An 18,599-nucleotide genomic window follows, 5' to 3' on the forward strand; every position below is an offset into this window, starting at 1 on the left:
CCCTTTAAGAACCCATCTCTGTGAGAGGACGCCGTCGCCTTGTCAATGATGCGTCACCCGACACTGTCCGCTCAGCACTGAAAAGACACGAAAAGGACAATCAGAAAAATACTGTAGATAGATAAACTGAAAATCGAAGTCGAGGATTTCCGATTCATTCAGCGCATCTACAGCCTGTGCCTGCCGCAGTAAGCCCCCTCCACTCTTGCCGACAGCAGGGAAAGAGTCGCATCTTCTGTCGACTGGAGGGAAGGGCAACTGGGTCCAACCGAGATAACCACTATCAAAATCTGAACCAGGTCCGTAGAAGAAATATAGCGACGATACGGAGATAGCTTACACTAGACCGACTTTTAAATTAGGCACAACTCAACATGTAAATCAAGTAGCTGATTTTTCCCCATGTAGCCCTCTATTGTTAACACTCGTTAACAATATATTTTTTTTTTTATTTTGTGAAACGCTGGGGATACACTACGATTACGACAAGGTGTTAAAAAGGTATTATGTAGATGTTGACCTATACCAGGACATTGTTCAACAAAAATATCACACTAGTGACGTCGTGTAGTAGCAGTTTTCATTCCCATCTGCGGTTCATCCCTACTGGACCAGAAAATAGCTACGTTATACCGTAAGGATAGGTCGTTACGTAATAGGGACAAAATCGCTGGTACCTAAACGGTGTGAAAGGATACAAACGTAGAAAGCCGTGTAGCCTGGCATAGATGGACCAGTGTGAAGGCATTTAGAATCATAATCTCATACAGTCATATATATTATACGTTTGTATGTTTTTTTTCGTGAATTATTTCTCTGGACCAAACCTAAATCATTTAAAAGATTTAAAAAGACTTTAAACGTTTAACGGTAGTTAGGTTTAACACATCAAATTCGTTTTTTTCTCATTCCCTTCCCTTGAAAGATTCTTGAAGTGGTTGCCCCTACGTGGAGAAAATGTCGGGACAGACGCTGACGGATCGCATTGCCGCTGCGCAGTACAGTCTAACGGGATCAGATGTAGCCCGCGCCGTCTGCAAGGCCACCACACATGAGGTGATGGCGCCCAAGAAAAAGCATCTTGATTGTAAGTGAATGGAGAGATAAACTACTCTTTTTAACGAGTTCAGCATTTCAGCACTGGTGCTGTCCTTCCCTGGTCTGATGTGCCGTTCTGAGCAAACACTATGGAATAACAAACCAGGGATTAGCTGCTCCCAGAAGGGCCCTGTTGAACTGGCCAAAACTGTACCGTCAGCTTAAGTGTGTGTGTGTGTGTGTGTGTATGAGAGAGAGAGAGAGAGTTTGAAGAGAGGACAGAGAAATGTTAAGGTAATAAGATTTATAGGAGATATTCAGCCTCTTACACACATGGACTCATTTACATAGCTGTTTTCAAGTTATTAAATAGTTGATGTGATTTTTACATTTAAATTACATTTGTCCATTAGACATATGCTTTTATCCAAAGCAACTTAAATAATGAATACTTATAAGTTTTTTTTTTCAGCAAACCCCTGTGTAATGTTTTTGTTGTTGTTATTGTTTATATTTAGAATACAACAAATATATCAATTTCAAGCAATATTAATTGGGCTGACCTATTGAAATGACCTTAATCCTGTCTAAAAGATCAGTAGTAAATGATGGGGTTAGGGTTGGGTTTGGGTAGTGCTTTACCCCCCGTGCTGTGATAGAACAGTTACACATCATTCATGAAAACCCCGCCCTGATATGTGACAGTGTAACCTGTGTAGCAGCTACAGTATTGTAAAATGATACAGTAAGTCATTGTAGTTTTGTTTATCTGACAGTAAGTCAGTGTAGTTTTTATCTGACAGTGAGTCAGTGTAGTTTTTATCTGACAGTAAGTCAGTGTAGTTTTGTTTATCTGACAGTAAGTCAGTGTAGTTTTTATCTGACAGTAAGTCAGTGTAGTTTTTATCTGACAGTAAGTCAGTGTAGTTTTTATCTGACAGTGAGTCAGTGTAGTTTTTATCTGACAGTAAGTCAGTGTAGTTTTTATCTGACAGTAAGTCAGTGTAGTTTTTATCTGACAGTAAGTCATTGTAGTTTTTATCTGACAGTAAGTCAGTGCAGTTTTTATCTGACAGTAAGTCAGTGTAGTTTTTATCTGACAGTAAGTCATTGTAGTTTTTATCTGACAGTAAGTCAGTGTAGTTTTGTTTATCTGACAGTAAGTCAGTGTAGTTTTTATCTGACAGTAAGTCAGTGTAGTTTTGTTGATCTGACAGTAAGTCAGTGTAGTTTTTATCTGACAGTAAGTCAGTGTAGTTTTTATCTGACAGTAAGTCAGTGTAGTTTTGTTGATCTGACAGTAAGTCAGTGTAGTTTTTATCTGACAGTAAGTCAGTGTAGTTTTTATCTGACAGTAAGTCAGTGTAGTTCTGTTCATCTGACAGTAAGTCAGTGTAGTTTTGTTTATCTGACAGTAAGTCAGTATAGTTTTGTTTATCTAACAGTAAGTCAGTGTAGTTTTCATCTGACAGTAAGTCAGTTTAGTTTTTATCTGACAGTAAGTCAGTGTAGTTTTTATCTGACAGTGAGTCAGTGTAGTTTTTATCTGACAGTAAGTCAGTGTAGTTTTGTTTATCTGACAGTAAGTCAGTGTAGTTTTTATCTGAAAGTAAGTCAGTGTAGTTTTTATCTGACAGTAAGTCAGTGTAGTTTTTATCTGACAGTGAGTCAGTGTAGTTTTTATCTGACAGTAAGTCAGTGTAGTTTTTATCTGACAGTAAGTCAGTGTAGTTTTTATCTGACAGTAAGTCATTGTAGTTTTTATCTGACAGTAAGTCAGTGCAGTTTTTATCTGACAGTAAGTCAGTGTAGTTTTTATCTGACAGTAAGTCATTGTAGTTTTTATCTGACAGTAAGTCAGTGTAGTTTTGTTTATCTGACAGTAAGTCAGTGTAGTTTTTATCTGACAGTAAGTCAGTGTAGTTTTGTTGATCTGACAGTAAGTCAGTGTAGTTTTTATCTGACAGTAAGTCAGTGTAGTTTTTATCTGACAGTAAGTCAGTGTAGTTTTGTTGATCTGACAGTAAGTCAGTGTAGTTTTTATCTGACAGTAAGTCAGTGTAGTTTTTATCTGACAGTAAGTCAGTGTAGTTCTGTTCATCTGACAGTAAGTCAGTGTAGTTTTGTTTATCTGACAGTAAGTCAGTATAGTTTTGTTTATCTAACAGTAAGTCAGTGTAGTTTTCATCTGACAGTAAGTCAGTTTAGTTTTTATCTGACAGTAAGTCAGTGTAGTTTTGTTTATCTGACAGTAAGTCAGTGTAGTTTTGTTTATCTGACAGTAAGTCAGTATAGTTTTGTTTATCTAACAGTAAGTCAGTGTAGTTTTCATCTGACAGTAAGTCAGTTTAGTTTTTATCTGTCAGTAAGTCAGTGTAGTTTTTATGTGACAGTAAGTCAGTGTAGTTTTTATCTGACAGTAAGTCAGTGTAGTTTTTATCTGACAGTAAGTCAGTGTAGTTCTGTTCATCTGACAGTAAGTCAGTGTAGTTTTGTTTATCTGACAGTAAGTCAGTATAGTTTTGTTTAGCTGACAGTAAGTCAGTGTAGTTTTTATTTGACAGTAAGTCAGTTTAGTTTTTATCTGACAGTAAGTCAGTGTAGTTTTTATCTGACAGTAAGTCAGTTTAGTTTTTATCTGACAGTAAGTCATTGTAGTTTTTATCTGACAGTAAGTCAGTGTAGTTCTGTTCATCTGGCAGTAAGTCAGTGTAGTTTTGTTTATCTGACAGTAAGTCAGTATAGTTTTGTTTAGCTGACAGTAAGTCAGTATAGTTTTTATTTGACAGTAAGTCAGTTTAGTTTTTATCTGACAGTAAGTCAGTGTAGTTTTGTGTATCTGACAGTAAGTCATTGTAGTCTTTATCTGACAGTAAGTCAGTGTAGTTTTGTTTATCTGACAGTAAGTCAGTGTAGTCTTTATCTGACAGTAAGTCAGTGTAGTTTTGTTTAGCTGACAGTAAGTCATTGTAGTTTTTATCTGACAGTAAGTCAGTGTAGTTTTTATCTGACAGTAAGTCAGTGTAGTTTTTATCTGACAGTAAGTCAGTGTAGTTCTGATGATGATACAGTAAGATAGAGAGTCTTGAGTCTTGAGTCTTGAGAGGAGTTGAGTCTTGACAGGAGTTGAGTCTTGAGAGCGTTGGTGTTGCTCGGATGAAAGCCTGCTGAATAATAAATTGATCAGCCGAAGCAGAACATGAATAATTTAGATGACCAAAGCTGAGGACGCATACACTCACACAAACTGGCCACACTGGCCTTGTGACTCTGGGTATACACTGGCCTTGTGACTCTGGGTATACACTGGCCTTGTGACTGTGGGTATATGTCTGTGGATGAGAGGAGGAAGAAAGAGAGAGAGAGACTGAGAAAGACAGGAACAAGGGGAGAGAGAGAGAAAGAAAGAGAGAGAGAGAGAGATGAGAAGAGTAACCCCGCAGATCTGTTGGATTGAGATTACACCAGAGATTAAACGAGGCCTCTCTGTCTGACCTCAGTACAGATGTTCACCCATAGGAAATTTCTCCCAGAGCTTAGTAATTAATTTGGTAATTAAGTAATTAAGCCAGAGCTTAGTAATTAATTTGGTAATTAATTAGTTAAGCAGGGAGTGGTATTCAGACTGAATGAGACACAGTGTATAGAGCTAATAACAAAAACTAATGCAAGTGTAACTTCAAGAGTAGATCACATGTGCAAAATTCAATGACTTTTCAGAAAACCCCAGTGCGTGTAGCAGTCTGTTACAGTCTGTGTTCATGCCTGGTCTGCTGGGGTGTGTGTAGCAGTCTGTTACAGTCTGTGTTCATGCCTGGTCTGCTGGGGTGTGTGTAGCAGTCTGTTACAGTCTGTGTTCATGCCTGGTCTGCTGGGGTGTGTGTAGCAGTCTGTTACAGTCTGTGTTCATGCCTGGTCTGCTGGGGTGTGTGTAGCAGTCTGTTACAGTCTGTGTTCATGCCTGGTCTGCTGGAGTGTGTGTTACACTGTGTTTAGTCGGGAAGTCTCCCTTTGCTGTTGCACCATTATGACTAAAGTCAGACCCACTCTGCTCTAACTGCTGAACTCAGCAAAGGTGAAGTCAGTATGGGCTGAAGTAGAACAATCTCACTGGTCTGCGTTAGTCTGTGAAACTGGGCTGTTAGAGCCTGTCTAACTGGTCTGTGTTAGTCTGTCATACTGGGCTGTTAGAGACTGTCTCACTGGTCTGTGTTATTCTGTCATACTGGGCTGTTAGAGACTGTCTCACTGGTCTGTGTTATTCTGTCATACTGGGTTGTTAGAGACTGTGTCACTGGTCTGTGTTAGTATGTCATACTGGGCTGTTAGAGACTGTCTAACTGGTTGTGCGTGACTGTCTGACTGATTTGTTTGAGGCTGTCTAACTGGTTTGTTACGGAAATGGTCTTCAACATGTCTCCATCTGGAAATACCCTCTGTTTTCTGCTTTGAATGGTGGTGGATGGGGGGAGGACGTCACGTTGCCATGGAAATAGGGAGGATGAGTGGCGCAGATGGGGCAGTGAGGTTGCTGGGCATTTGCAGTGGGCATATTGATGGGTATGAGAGGGCATCCAGCAGAGAGATGGACGTGATTCACTTGTAGAGAGATAATAATAATAATAATAGTAATAATAATAATAATAATCATGATAATAACAGTAATAATAATAATAATAGTAATAATAGTAATAATAATAATCATGATAATAACAGTAATAAAAATAATAATAATAATAATAGTAATAATAGTAATAATAATAATAATAATAATAGTAATAATAATAATAATAATAATAGTAATAATAATAATACGTTTATTCAGAGCCCAATATCACTATTTATAGTCTCAAAGGGCTTTCCATGTCTATAACAAAGATACACAGGATCCAGGGCTAAGCCTCTCTTATGGTTCCAGGGATTGTGTCATGTTGTGTCTTTTCTACAGAAGGCACAGACTGGCTTCTAAGTGTGTGAAAAAAACCCCTCTCAGTGTCTCATGGCAGAGTGACATGACCCTTAACCCTTAAATCAGTTACACTCGTTCTCCAGACCTCCTGACTTTGCTGTCATTGGCCAAATCGCCACGCCCCAAATGTGGTTTCCCAGAGGCCACACCACTGGTGCAGTCCCTTCTTTATCCATGGATGTTCAATTCTTCAGGGCTTTCAGGACCAGAGATAGTAGACTTGATGCTTTTCAGTGATTCAAATCTTCTGAATCCATTCAAGTAAAAGATTCATTCACTGAGATTCATTTGCCAATGAGTTCAGTGACACTTCCAGTTTACTCAGAATGAACGTGACTATTTTGTCTACATGGCAACATTTTCCTCCTCATTTTATCAACTGTTAGGCTTATTTGTGTCACATGTTACAACAGTAAAACAAGGACAGCAACAAATTGATGTCTACAATGGTAAAAGTCGCTTTTGTATAGACTGTAGGTCTCAGTAATGTACTTCACAAAAAACACTACATGACTCAGTTGAGACAACACTGAAAAAGTTACTTCATCAGCTCATAACACAGTGTTACAATGTGCAATGCAAAGCATTACATTTCTTATAATTAATTGACCTTGTAAATGAACATCATTTTGTTTTCACAAGCTATGTGTTCATCTTTTAGTGTTTAAAAGTCCATGAACTGTGTAATGGATTGTTCATATGGATTGCAGTTGTGTTCACCCCTGAACCACTTCTGCCCCTCTTTGATTCAGCGAGTGTGTGGATTCAGAGAACACGATGCCCTCAGTGCATTCAGAGAGTGAGTTCTTTCGCTCACAAATGAGAGTCCCTCCTGTTGTATGTTGAGTGAGTGGGGGCATATACATTCATTAAGGTCTCCCAGCCAATGACATACCCCTGTGATAAGCACAGCCCTCCTCTATAAGGCCATGTGCTCATGCTAGAGTCTGTTCTCTGAAAGGAGGGGAAACGTCGCCATAGCAGACGCGTCAAACCAGAGAGAATTTAATGAGCTGAGGGTACGAATCAGCACATGGAAGTGAACTGGATCATTTCGTTCGCTTGAAAGATTTGTTCAGAAAGAACAACCTGTTCCTTAATGGTACAGCTTTATTCAGGACAGCGTTCTCACCTGACTACACAGCTAAGCCCTGTCACTGAACCTGAGGAAGAGGCAACTTAACGTTGCACAAACTGACCTTTGCCCCGGCTGTCGCTCAGATAAAGCAGAGTGGACGATGTGAGAGACATGCCATTATTTGGTTGTAGGTTGATAACTATGAAAAGAATGGCTATGCAGTTTGATGCTAACTTAAAGTTAAGATGAGATTAGAACAGTAAAACAGAAACAAAAGAGAACAGCGGTGATCCACTTTTGAAACTCACAGAGTGTTAAGCTGGATTGTGTCTCTGAGGAAGAGCGAAGACAATTAGTTCAAAATGCAGAAATTAGTGTATAAAAGCTGACATCTTGGACGGCACCAGAGCAGCTTCTGCAGTAACGCCAGAGTCCGGCTGCCTTTTGCCTTCACAACTACTTCCATCCTTTATGGCAGCTCTTCTCAAACTATGATGCACTGATCCGCACACCCTCCCGCTGCATCACTCAAATTGTGCTTGGTGCTTCTGTCTCTCGCCAGGTGAAAATAGTTTAACGTGATGAGCAAGTTCTCACCGAAACGCTTAACATTCTAGAGTCTTAAATAAAATGTTAGCATTTCCACCTGGTGAGTGACAGAGGCACCCAGCATAATGTGACCGGTGCAACAGCAGGGCTCTGCGGCAGTTACTGTTAGTACTATTTTCAAAGCAAGAGGTTCAGTGGAGGGGACGGGGACCTGGCAGTTTCCTCACCCTGCACCGGCACCGGTCCGCAGCCCGGAGTTTGAGAAATGATGCTTTATGGGATGTTCCACAGTGTCTGTACAGTTTTTGAATTGTGTCTGGTGGGTTACTGGGCCATTCTGCATGAACCAAAACCAGTTTTGTGAGGGATGGAGGTGTTACTCTACAAAGCAGTCCCCAGAATGTCCTATTAGTGTTATATGATATTCAGAATGTCCTATTAGTGTTATATGATATTCAGAATGTCCTGTTAGTGTTATATGATATTCAGAATGTCCTATTAGTGTTATATGATATTCAGAATGTCCTATTAGTGTTATATGATATTCAGAATGTCCTATTAGTGTTATATGACATTCAGAATGTCCTATTAGTGTTATATGATATTCAGAATGTCCTGTTAGTGTTATATGATATTCAGAATGTCCTATTAGTGTTATATGATATTCAGAATGTCCTATTAGTGTTATATGACATTCAGAATGTCCTATTAGTGTTATATGATATTCAGAATGTCCTGTTAGTGTTATATGATATTCAGAATGTCCTATTAGTGTTTTATGATATTCAGAATGTCCTATTAGTGTTTTATGATATTCAGAATGTCCTATTAGTGTTATATGATATTCAGAATGTCCTATTAGTGTTATATGATATTATAATGCAGTAACTGAGGCTGTAGACTGCACCCTGGTGTTCATGAGACCATCTCTCAGTGTTTGGAGGGATTATCATCTAGGTGCTCTCTGAGGAGAGACTGGGCAGTCCAGAGGGTGTGGTCTGGCAGGCCAGAGGGCGTGGCCTGGCAGCACTCGGGTGCATGAAACAGTTTTGTGTTCCTTTGTCAGCTGGGCTAGTTTCAAATGGAACACACCTCAGACCCGATGACGTCACCGACTTCACATCCAAACGTGCCACCGCGTTCACTATTCACGACCGCCCGCAAGCCGCAGAGCTAGTCTTTTCACTGTTACTGGCCAGTCATAGCGTGCTGAGCTAGTCTTTTCACTGTTCCTGGCCAGTCATAGCGTGCAGAGCTAGTCTTTTCACTGTTACTGGCCAGTCATAGCGCGCTGAGCTGGACACTGTTACTGGCCAGTCATAGCGCGCTGAGCTGGACACTGTTCCTGGCCAGTCATAGCGCGCTGAGCTGGACACTGTTCCTGGCCAGTCATAGCGTGCTGAGCTAGTCTTTTCACTGTTCCTGGCCAGTCATAGCGCGCTGAGCTGGACATTGTTCCTGGCCAGTCATAGCGCGCTGAGCTGGACACTGTAAAAGCCGCATCTTTAAGGATGTGTAGATAAACATGCCTGACTCAACAGGTCATGCCTCCTTCAGCCCCACAGAGACATTTGCATAGATTTAGGTCCAGTGCAGTACACATTGGTATTTTTAGATATTTTAGGTGCATGCTAGTTAGTCTTTTCATACAAAAAAAAAACACAGTCATATGACAGTTCCTGACCAATCAGAATGGAGTAATTGTCTGGGGTGTGCATTATGCTGTATAGGCTGAGGTGTAACAGTAATTAACATTTGTGACTCAGTGCAACTGCCTTTGTAAGGTTAGTTTAGTCACCTCAAATCTGAACATTTTTTTTCATTTTAATCCTTGACATGAGCTTGATGTTTATGGGCAGCCATGGTCTACAGGTTAGAGAACCAGGCTCATGACTGGAGGTTGCCAGTTCAGTTCCCCCTGTGAGCCCTTGAGCATGGCACTTAACCCTAATGCTCCCCGGGCATAGAGCGTCTGTGGTGTGTGTTGGATGGGTTAAATGCAGAGACAAGTTCACAGTGTGTGTGTGCAATCATGGAGATTTACATTTTACATATTTATGTAATGTCAAACATAGGCTGTGCCGGCCCAGGTTTGCTCTCCGGGGCAGAAATGCATTAAACTGTGGTTCTGTTGTTTGGTTTATTTGTTCTTCTGTGGTGTCTATGGAGACAGACAGAAAGTTGACTTGTAATGAGAGATGTAGCCGTCAGTATGGGGATGTGTGTGTGTGTGTGTGTGTTCTCTGTGTGTTGCTGGATTAACGGCAGCCCCGCTGCCCCTCCCCCACTACTCATCATTCATAATAAGACCATGAGTGCAGACCTGTGACATCACACTCACACAGCCTGTCTTACTGTGACATCACACTCACACAGCCTGTCTTACTGTGACATCACACTCACACAGCCTGTCTTACTGTGACATCACACTCACACAGGCTGTCTTACTGTGACATCACACTCACACAGCCTGTCTTACTGTGACATCACACTCACACAGCCTGTTTCACTGTGTCTGCTCTGGCTGTCAGGAGCCTGTGTGTTTAAACATAATCTGGTCACTTGAACAATGTTGTGGAGGATAATGTTCTTATCACACACACAGACACGCACGCGCACACACACACATACACACGCACGCACACACACATACACACACAGACACATACACACAGACAATCACACACACACACACATACACACAGACACGGACACACACACACACATACACACAGACACGGACACACACACACACACAGACACATACACACAGACATGCACACACACACATACACACAGACACGCACGCGCGCGCACACACACACACACACACACACACACACACACACAGACACATACACACAGACACGCACACACACACACACACACACACACACACGCGCGCGCGCGCACACACACACGTGCTGTGTTAGAGGAGTGAGAGATAAAGCTATGGACTGTCCTGGTGCTGGACTAATCTGGGCTATTCTAGGCTCTTTAACCCGAGTGCAGTCTGCTCTATGGCAGTGCACACACTCTGGATAAGCACTGATCCTGGGCCACGTCTCTTTTGTCTCTTAATGTTTTCAGTGATGTCTGAGATGACCAAAGCTGATCCTGAATCAGCTGCAATTGGTCAGGAGTATTACCTTGTATACAGGGGATTACTCTAAGAGTCTTTATTTAGAGAATGTCATTACAGATTACTGTAACACACCGTGGTAAGGGCTATGTGTGTGAGTGTGTGTTTCTGTGTGAGTGTGCATGCATCTCTTTAGGTGTGAGAGTGTATGTTTATGTGTGTAGACCTTCATTTAAGCACTCGAACATTTGAGCTATGTGACTTGCATGCTGTTTTTGCGATCACACTCAGAGCAAAAAGTGCTAGGGCAAAATTCGTGAGGTGTTTCCCTGTGTGGAAGCCTGATATGATGAAATTGTTGAGCTGAAAGGAGTTAAAAATAAACATAATTAAAAAGACTGTTTCTGCATGGCGTGTCTGTCTTGTCTGTTAACGTTGCCGTGATGTGCAGTCATGAGGATTCATTGCGATCACTAGTGACACAGCCACATATACTTACATGTTACATGTCATATTCATATTTATTTGAATGCAGTATTTACATATGATTAATAAACATGGACATAGACAAGGGTTATCAGACACTGAATGTTTTATTCCATATTTGTTGACAGTTGCAGTTGCTGACTAGTTTTCAACACCAGACTCGTAAACTGCTTCTCCTTGGTGTCAGTCCTCTTGACTGATTTGATTGGTCAGTCGTTCAGAAGGTTACAATGACGTGACATGCTTGCTAAATGTTATGTGTGTGCTCAGTGCAAAGATCTGGGTGTTTTAGAATCACTTTCTCTTTCTCCTGTGGAGAGATTTTAAAAAAATGTGTGTACTGTGGACGCACTCCTTTTCAAAACTGACTGAAGGTATCAAGTAGTGTATGTAGTTCCTTAGCAGAACTGTTCTCCGGATGATCTACATGCAAGTTGAAATTCCCTGATATGAGAAGACAATCAAAATCCGTTCAAATTACAGACAACAGATCACTTAGCTCATCAAGAAAAACTTAAGCTGAATGTTTTGGAGGCCTGTAAATAGTTATTGACAGAATCTGAGGAGAGCCCTTAATGAGAGCACACAGGCATTCAGTTGATATAAAGTCACCAAATAATGATGACTGTTAGCACTGAGGAGATGTGAAACTACTCCCCCTCCTCCTCTGTCTGTTGGAACAGCACTCATAAAAGTGATGTTTGGAGGAGCCGATTCAGTGGAGGCGGCAGCACAACCCTGATCCAACCATGTTTCAGTTAAAAGTAAAAAAGTTTATGTGTGCAAATAAGATCATTAATTAGAAATGACTTGTTTAAAAGAGATCTAATGTTCAGAGGGGTTTGCTTTACAGTAAGTCTAGAGGGTTTAAAAGATTCATGTTGATATGCAACATGTTTTAAATTGGAAAAGTTAACAACTTTCTCTGAGAAATGCTCATGGTTTAGTTAGTTTAGTTTTATGGTTTAAGAGTTTATTTGTCATATGTAGGTTAACACAGGGTCAACGATACAATGAAATGTGTGAGACGAGAGAAACAGGTCAACTCAGCAATAAGAGCACACTAGTCATAAGAATAAGAGTACACTAGTCATAAGAATAAGAGTACAGTAGTCGTAAGAATAAGAGTACACTAGTCGTAAGAATAAGAGCACACTAGTCATAAGAATAAGAGCACACTAGTCGTAAGAATAAGAGTACACTAGTCGTAAGAATAAGGACACACTAGTCGTAAGAATAAGAGTACACTAGTCGTAAGAATAAGAGCACACTAGTCATAAGAATAAGAGCACACTAGTCGTAAGAATAAGGACACACTAGTCGTAAGAATAAGAGTACACTAGTCGTAAGAATAAGGACACACTAGTCGTAAGAATAAGAGTACACTAGTCATAAGAATAAGAGTACACTAGTCATAAGAATAAGAGCACACTAGTCATAAGAATAAGAGCACACTAGTCATAAGAATAAGAGCACACTAGTCATAAGAATAAGAGGACACTAGTCATAAGAATAAGAGCACACTAGTCATAAGAATAAGAGCACACTAGTCATAAGAATAAGAGTACACTAGTCGTAAGAATAAGGACACACTAGTCATAAGAGTACACTAGTCATAAGAATAAGAGTACAGTAAGGGATTTAAATAAATAAAGAGTAAGACACTAGTCATAAGAATAAGAGTACAGTAAGGGATTTAAATAAATAAAGAGTAAGACACTAGTCATAAGAATAAGAGTACAGTAAGGGATTTAAATAAATAAAGAGTAAGACACTAGTCATAAGAATAAGAGTACAGTAAGGGATTTAAATAAATAAAAAGTAGACACTAAGGAGTAGAATAGGGCAAAATAGGGGATTAAAAAAATAAGAGTAGGAAAATAAGGAGTTAACTAAGAAAAAAAACAGAAAAGAGAGGTATGAGCAATAAACAATAAGGTACAAGAGGGGTGCGCAATAAATATAACAGAATATGAAATAGAATATGAAATATACACTATATACATGTGAAGGAGGCTTAAATTTAAAGTTTAAAGTGGCGAGTGTGAACAACGGTATTGCACATAGGGGGATGTACAGCTTTGTGTACCAGTGTAGTGTCAGTGCAGTATCATGTAAACATTGTGAATCATAGTAACCTGTGTAGGTAAACCCAGTGTAGTGTCAGTGCAGTATCATGTAAACATTGTGAATCATAGTAACCTGTGTAGGTAAACCCAGTGTAGTGTCAGTGCAGTATCATGTAAACACTGTGAATCATAGTAACCTGTGTAGGTAAACCCAGTGTAGTGTCAGTGCAGTATCAGGTAAACACTGTGAATCATAGTAACCTGTGTAGGTAAACCCAGTGTAGTGTCAGTGCAGTATCATGTAAACATTGTGAATCATAGTAACCTGTGTAGGTAAACCCAGTGTAGTGTCAGTGCAGTATCATGTAAACATTGTGAATCATAGTAACCTGTGTAGGTAAACCCAGTGTAGTGTCAGTGCAATGTCATGTAAACATTGTGAATCATAGTAACCTGTGTAGGTAAACCCAGTGTAGTGTCAGTGCAATGTCATGTAAACATTGTGAATCATAGTAACTTGTGTAGGTAAACAGTGCAGTGCAAGTTAGTAGTTGATAGTTATGGGTTCTCTTTCTGACTAGAACAGGTAGAGCTGAGCACGTGAGCATACAGTGCCCTGACTTGAACAGAGACTTTATAAACAGACACCTCGGCGAGACTTTGGGTTTCTGCGTGGCATCTCTCAGAGTTGTCTGTGAGTCTCTGTGAGTAGTTTCTTAGGCTCTGTGAGTAGTTTCTTGGGCTCTGTGAGTAGTTTCTTGGGCTCTGTGAGTAGTTTCTTGGTCTCTATGAGTAGTTTCTTGGGCTCTGTGAGTAGTTTCTTGGGCTCTGTGAGTAGTTTCTTGGGCTCTGTGAGTAGTTTCTTGGGCTCTGTGATAGTTGGTCGAGCTGCTGGAGGTAGAGAGGCCCGTCCTCAGCCTTGGGAGGTGATAATGATGGCTGCTGCACGCCAGTGTTATCTGTTTCCATGTGCTCATGATCTCTATTTGACCGGGGAGTTTGGAGCAGATGATTGGCTCTGTGTCACTTCAGCGATGTCCTTGTTGTTGTGAGGCTCTTGTATCGTTCCAGTGGAGGTGGCTGGACACACCACCTCTGTTTGAATGGTTCCAGTGGAGGTGGTTGGTCACACCACCTCTGTTTGAATGGTTCCAGTGGAGGTGGCTGGACACACTACCTCTGTTTGAATGGTTCCAGTTTGTGGGGGCAGATGTTTTGGTTCCACAGAGTTCTCGTTGTTTTCTTCTTGCTCACTCTGCACAGCTGCCGAGTGCTTATCAGAGGGCCCCTAACCCTAACCCCTAACCCTAACCCCTAACCCTAACCCCAAGCTCGCCGAGTGATGGAGAGAGAAAAGATAGGTGTGACTTAGAACTTTAGTTCCTGTCCAGCTGAGATCTGCACTATTTGGTCTCAGGTATTCTCTGCGATTCCAGAACAGGTTAAAATTGTCTGTAAAGTTCATCCCAGTTGAAAAACACATCTTTGTGAGCCAGGAGTTTAGAGAGTGGACCACGGATAAAAGCTCATTTAGGCTACAAAAAAGTTCCTTAAAATCTTCTTGGAGGTATTACTGTTCCCTTTATATATGCACACACACACACACACACACACACACACACACATATAGCATGGTTTCCGTTAACCAATAAATACCAGTTTTTGCCTGGTAAGATTTATAAAAAAAATGTAAAACTTGCCGGTCAAAATATCTGGTAATAATGCATGCCCGCAGAGAGGGGCGTATCTCTGCAGAATTGAATTGAGACGGGGCTGCGAAGTCGTCTGGAGGAGAGAGTGACGCGGCTTATGCGCAGTACAGGCTGCAAAGACACATTGGACACATTTGATTTCAAGTCGGCAACAGAGGACTTTGCAGTAATGAAAAAAAGGAGAAAATAAAATGTTGCCTGGTAGCCTATAGGCTACATCTGAGGCTATGCAGACTTAGCCTTTTTCTTAAACAGATGTTACTGGTTTGTGAGAGAGAGAGAGAGAGAGAATGGTGCAGTTTAGGTTAAACTGAGGACTGAGAGAGAGAGAGAGAGAGAGAGAGAATGGTGCAGTTTAGGTTAAACTGAGGAGTGAGAGAGAGAGAGAGAGAGAGAGAGAGAGGAGAGTGAAATGTAAAAAATGTAAAAGAGTGACTTCACAGGAGATAGGTTTATTAAAAGTAGACTTCACAGGAGATAGGTCTATTAAAAGTAGACTTCACAGGAGATAGGTCTATTAAAAGTAGACTTCACAGGAGATAGGTGTATTAAAAGTAGACTTCATAGGAGATGTATTTAAGGATTTAAGGAAACAAAACCCAAATCCTGTCTGAACAGACTCACATCTGTGTCTCCAGTGGCTCTACAGGCTAAATCCTGTATGAAACTATGCAGTTATACTCACATTGTGTAGACCAGTCCTGGGCTTTGTTAGTGACATTATCACTTGATGAATGTTGGAACACTGATGAGTAATATACTGAACACTGACAAGTGGCTTACTGAACACGAATGAGTGTTATATTGAACACTGATGAGTTGTTTACTGAACACCGATGAGTAATATACTGAACATGGATGAGTGTTATACTGAACACAGACGGTATACTGAGCACTGATTAGTGGTATACTGAACACTGATGGGTAATATATTGAACACAGATCAGTGGTACACTGAACGCGGATGAGTGATAAATTCTGTTTAGGCCGGATGAGACCAGGCTAATAGTCCTCTTTACTGAACTAGCAGCAACACAGTTCATCCAGTAGAATTAGTCACCATGGTAACATTCCTTTTTCTGCGTTGGACATTTTGGGCTCTCATTATGCAAGCAGCTACACAGAACTGAGTCAACTGCAGAATATAATGTCAGTCTCAGTAGTTCCCTGTGAATAAAAGTATTTGTCTTTGTCTTTGATTTCTGTCTTTTTTAAGATGGTCTCTCTCTTGTTGAAGATGATTTCAGTGTAGTTTAAGGTGGCCTCTGTCTTGCTGAAGATGATTTCAGTGTTGTTTAAGGTGGTCCCTCTCTTGTTGAAGATGATTTCAGCGTTGTTTAAGGTGGTCCCTCTCTTGTTGAAGATGATTTCAGTGTTGTTTAAGGTGGTCTCTCTCTTGTTGAAGATGATTTCAGTGTAGTTTAAGGTGGTCCCTCTCTTGTTGAAGATGATTTCAGTGTTGTTTAAGGTGGCCTCTGTCTTGTTGAAGATGATTTCAGTGTAGTTTAAGGTGGCCTCTGTCTTGTTGAAGATGATTTCAGTGTTGTTTAAGGTGGTCCCTCTCTTGTTGAAGATGATTTCAGCGTTGTTTAAGGTGGTCCCTCTCTTGTTGAAGATGATTTCAGCGTTGTTTAAGGTAGTCTCTCTCTTGTTGAAGATGATTTCAGTGTAGTTTAAGGTGGTCTCTCTCTTGTTGAAGATGATTTCAGTGTAGTTTAAGGTGGTCCCTCTCTTGTTGAAGATGATTTCAGTGTAGTTTAAGGTGGTCCCTCTCTTGTTGAAGATGATTTCAGTGTAGTTTAAGGTGGCCTCTGTCTTGTTGAAGATGATTTCAGTGTTGTTTAAGGTGGTCCCTCTCTTGTTGAAGATGATTTCAGCGTTGTTTAAGGTGGTCCCTCTCTTGTTGAAGATGATTTCAGTGTAGTTTAAGGTGGTCTCTCTCTTGTTGAAGATGATTTCAGTGTTGTTTAAGGTGGTCCCTCTCTTGTTTAAGATGATTTCAGTGTAGTTTAAGGTGGTCCCTCTCTTGTTTAAGATGATTTCAGTGTAGTTTAAGGTGGTCCCTCTCTTGTTGAAGATGATTTCAGTGTAGTTTAAGGTGGTCCCTCTCTTGTTGAAGATGATTTCAGTGTTGTTTAAGGTGGCCTCTGTCTTGTTGAAGATGATTTCAGTGTTGTTTAAGGTGGTCCCTCTCTTGTTGAAGATGATTTCAGTGTAGTTTAAGGTGGTCCCTCTCTTGTTGAAGATGATTTCAGTGTTGTTTAAGGTGGCCTCTGTCTTGTTGAAGATGATTTCTGTGTTGTTTAAGGTGATCTTGACTACAGCTCCATATGTATAGTCAGTCTTTACATCTCAGACTGTGAATGAGAGAGTTATTTTAGCTCCACAGTTACATTCTCATGTCAGCAGAAAATTACTGATTGGCCCTGAATTCTCCTGAAACTGATGTGCTGTACCTAGCATCTGGAGTTATTGATTTATTTAAATTATTTAAAAATAAATTAATTTCATTTATTTAAATTTATTTCATTTTAAACCAGCTCTAACACGTTTGATTCAGTTTGTCTGGTTATCAGTAAGCCCCTGATTAGCTTGCTCAGGTGAGTAGGGTTATTACCAAACTATACAGCATGTAAAACTGTACAGCCTGCAGTTAAATGTGTTTTCAGGTCTGGTCACCTTAAAAGAGCTGATGGAAGTTGTTTGTCACCTGAACAAGTGGTGAAAAACAGGACTTAGTCGGATTTGGATTTGCACACGGACCCTGTGTTTGAAATATTGATATCCACCTCAGGACTAATAAGGTTCCACTTCACTTTTGATTTACACAGCTGTCTTTCATTGAAAACCAGACCCCTTCACCATTAGAGTCAAGTCGATAAAAGCAGTTTTTAAAACAAGAGAAGTGGGAGATCTTTGTCCTCTCTGCGTGCATATGAATGGAGCTGCAGTGCAGACCTGAAACAAACTTTTTTCTTAAGAGATCTCACGACTTCACAGGTCATTCCTCTCAGAAGCTAATGTCCACAGGAAATATGTCAGATTCAAGTGAGAAAACAAAAGTTTGAAGAGCTGTTGAATTCACAGAAACCCCATTGAGTTACTGAGTCCCAGTGTTAGTGTAGCTGTCTTCACTGTGTCTTCACTGTGTCTTCACTGTTTATTAGATTCCAAAGACACAGCACGTTGAACCAAGACAGAAATGAGCTCAAAGATGTTGCCTTTTTTCTTGTTTTTCTGTCTTTTTTCTGTTGTCTCTTTTCTCTGAATCACCTTGATAATTGTCTGGTGCTGCTATGACTGCCCTGTAGATCTGATCTCTGCCACCAACGAGACCAACGTCAATATTCCTCAGATGGCCGACACCCTGTTTGAGAGAGCCACCAATGCAAGCTGGGTCGTCGTCTTCAAAGCCCTCGTCACCACCCACCACATGTGTATCCATGGCAACGAGGTACGTGTCAAGAATGGTTAACTTCAGTGAAATAAATGACATTATTTCAATCATTTTTCCTCATGGCAATAACATACCATCTGAGTGACAATACACCAACAACACACCACAGTCTTTCAAATGAGGGGCAGCGTGCCCTTTTTGACGTAGCAGTTGCTAGAT

At 40.5% G+C, this 18,599-nt stretch overlaps 1 protein-coding gene across 1 annotated transcript in view; it reads left to right on the plus strand.

Moving 5' to 3' along the window:
• Window positions 1-957: 957 nt before the first annotated feature.
• LOC115819202 (clathrin coat assembly protein AP180-like) overlaps window positions 958-18,599 on the plus strand; it is a 46,418-nt gene continuing 28,776 nt past the window's right edge. The window contains exons 1-2 of the mRNA XM_030782760.1: window positions 958-1,087; window positions 18,295-18,437. Of these exons, the coding sequence (XP_030638620.1) occupies window positions 958-1,087; window positions 18,295-18,437 (273 nt within the window). The remainder of the gene's footprint in view (window positions 1,088-18,294; window positions 18,438-18,599) is intronic.

Source organism: Chanos chanos, chromosome 8 (genome assembly GCF_902362185.1).
Source record: "Chanos chanos chromosome 8, fChaCha1.1, whole genome shotgun sequence".
NCBI lineage: Eukaryota > Metazoa > Chordata > Actinopteri > Gonorynchiformes > Chanidae > Chanos > Chanos chanos.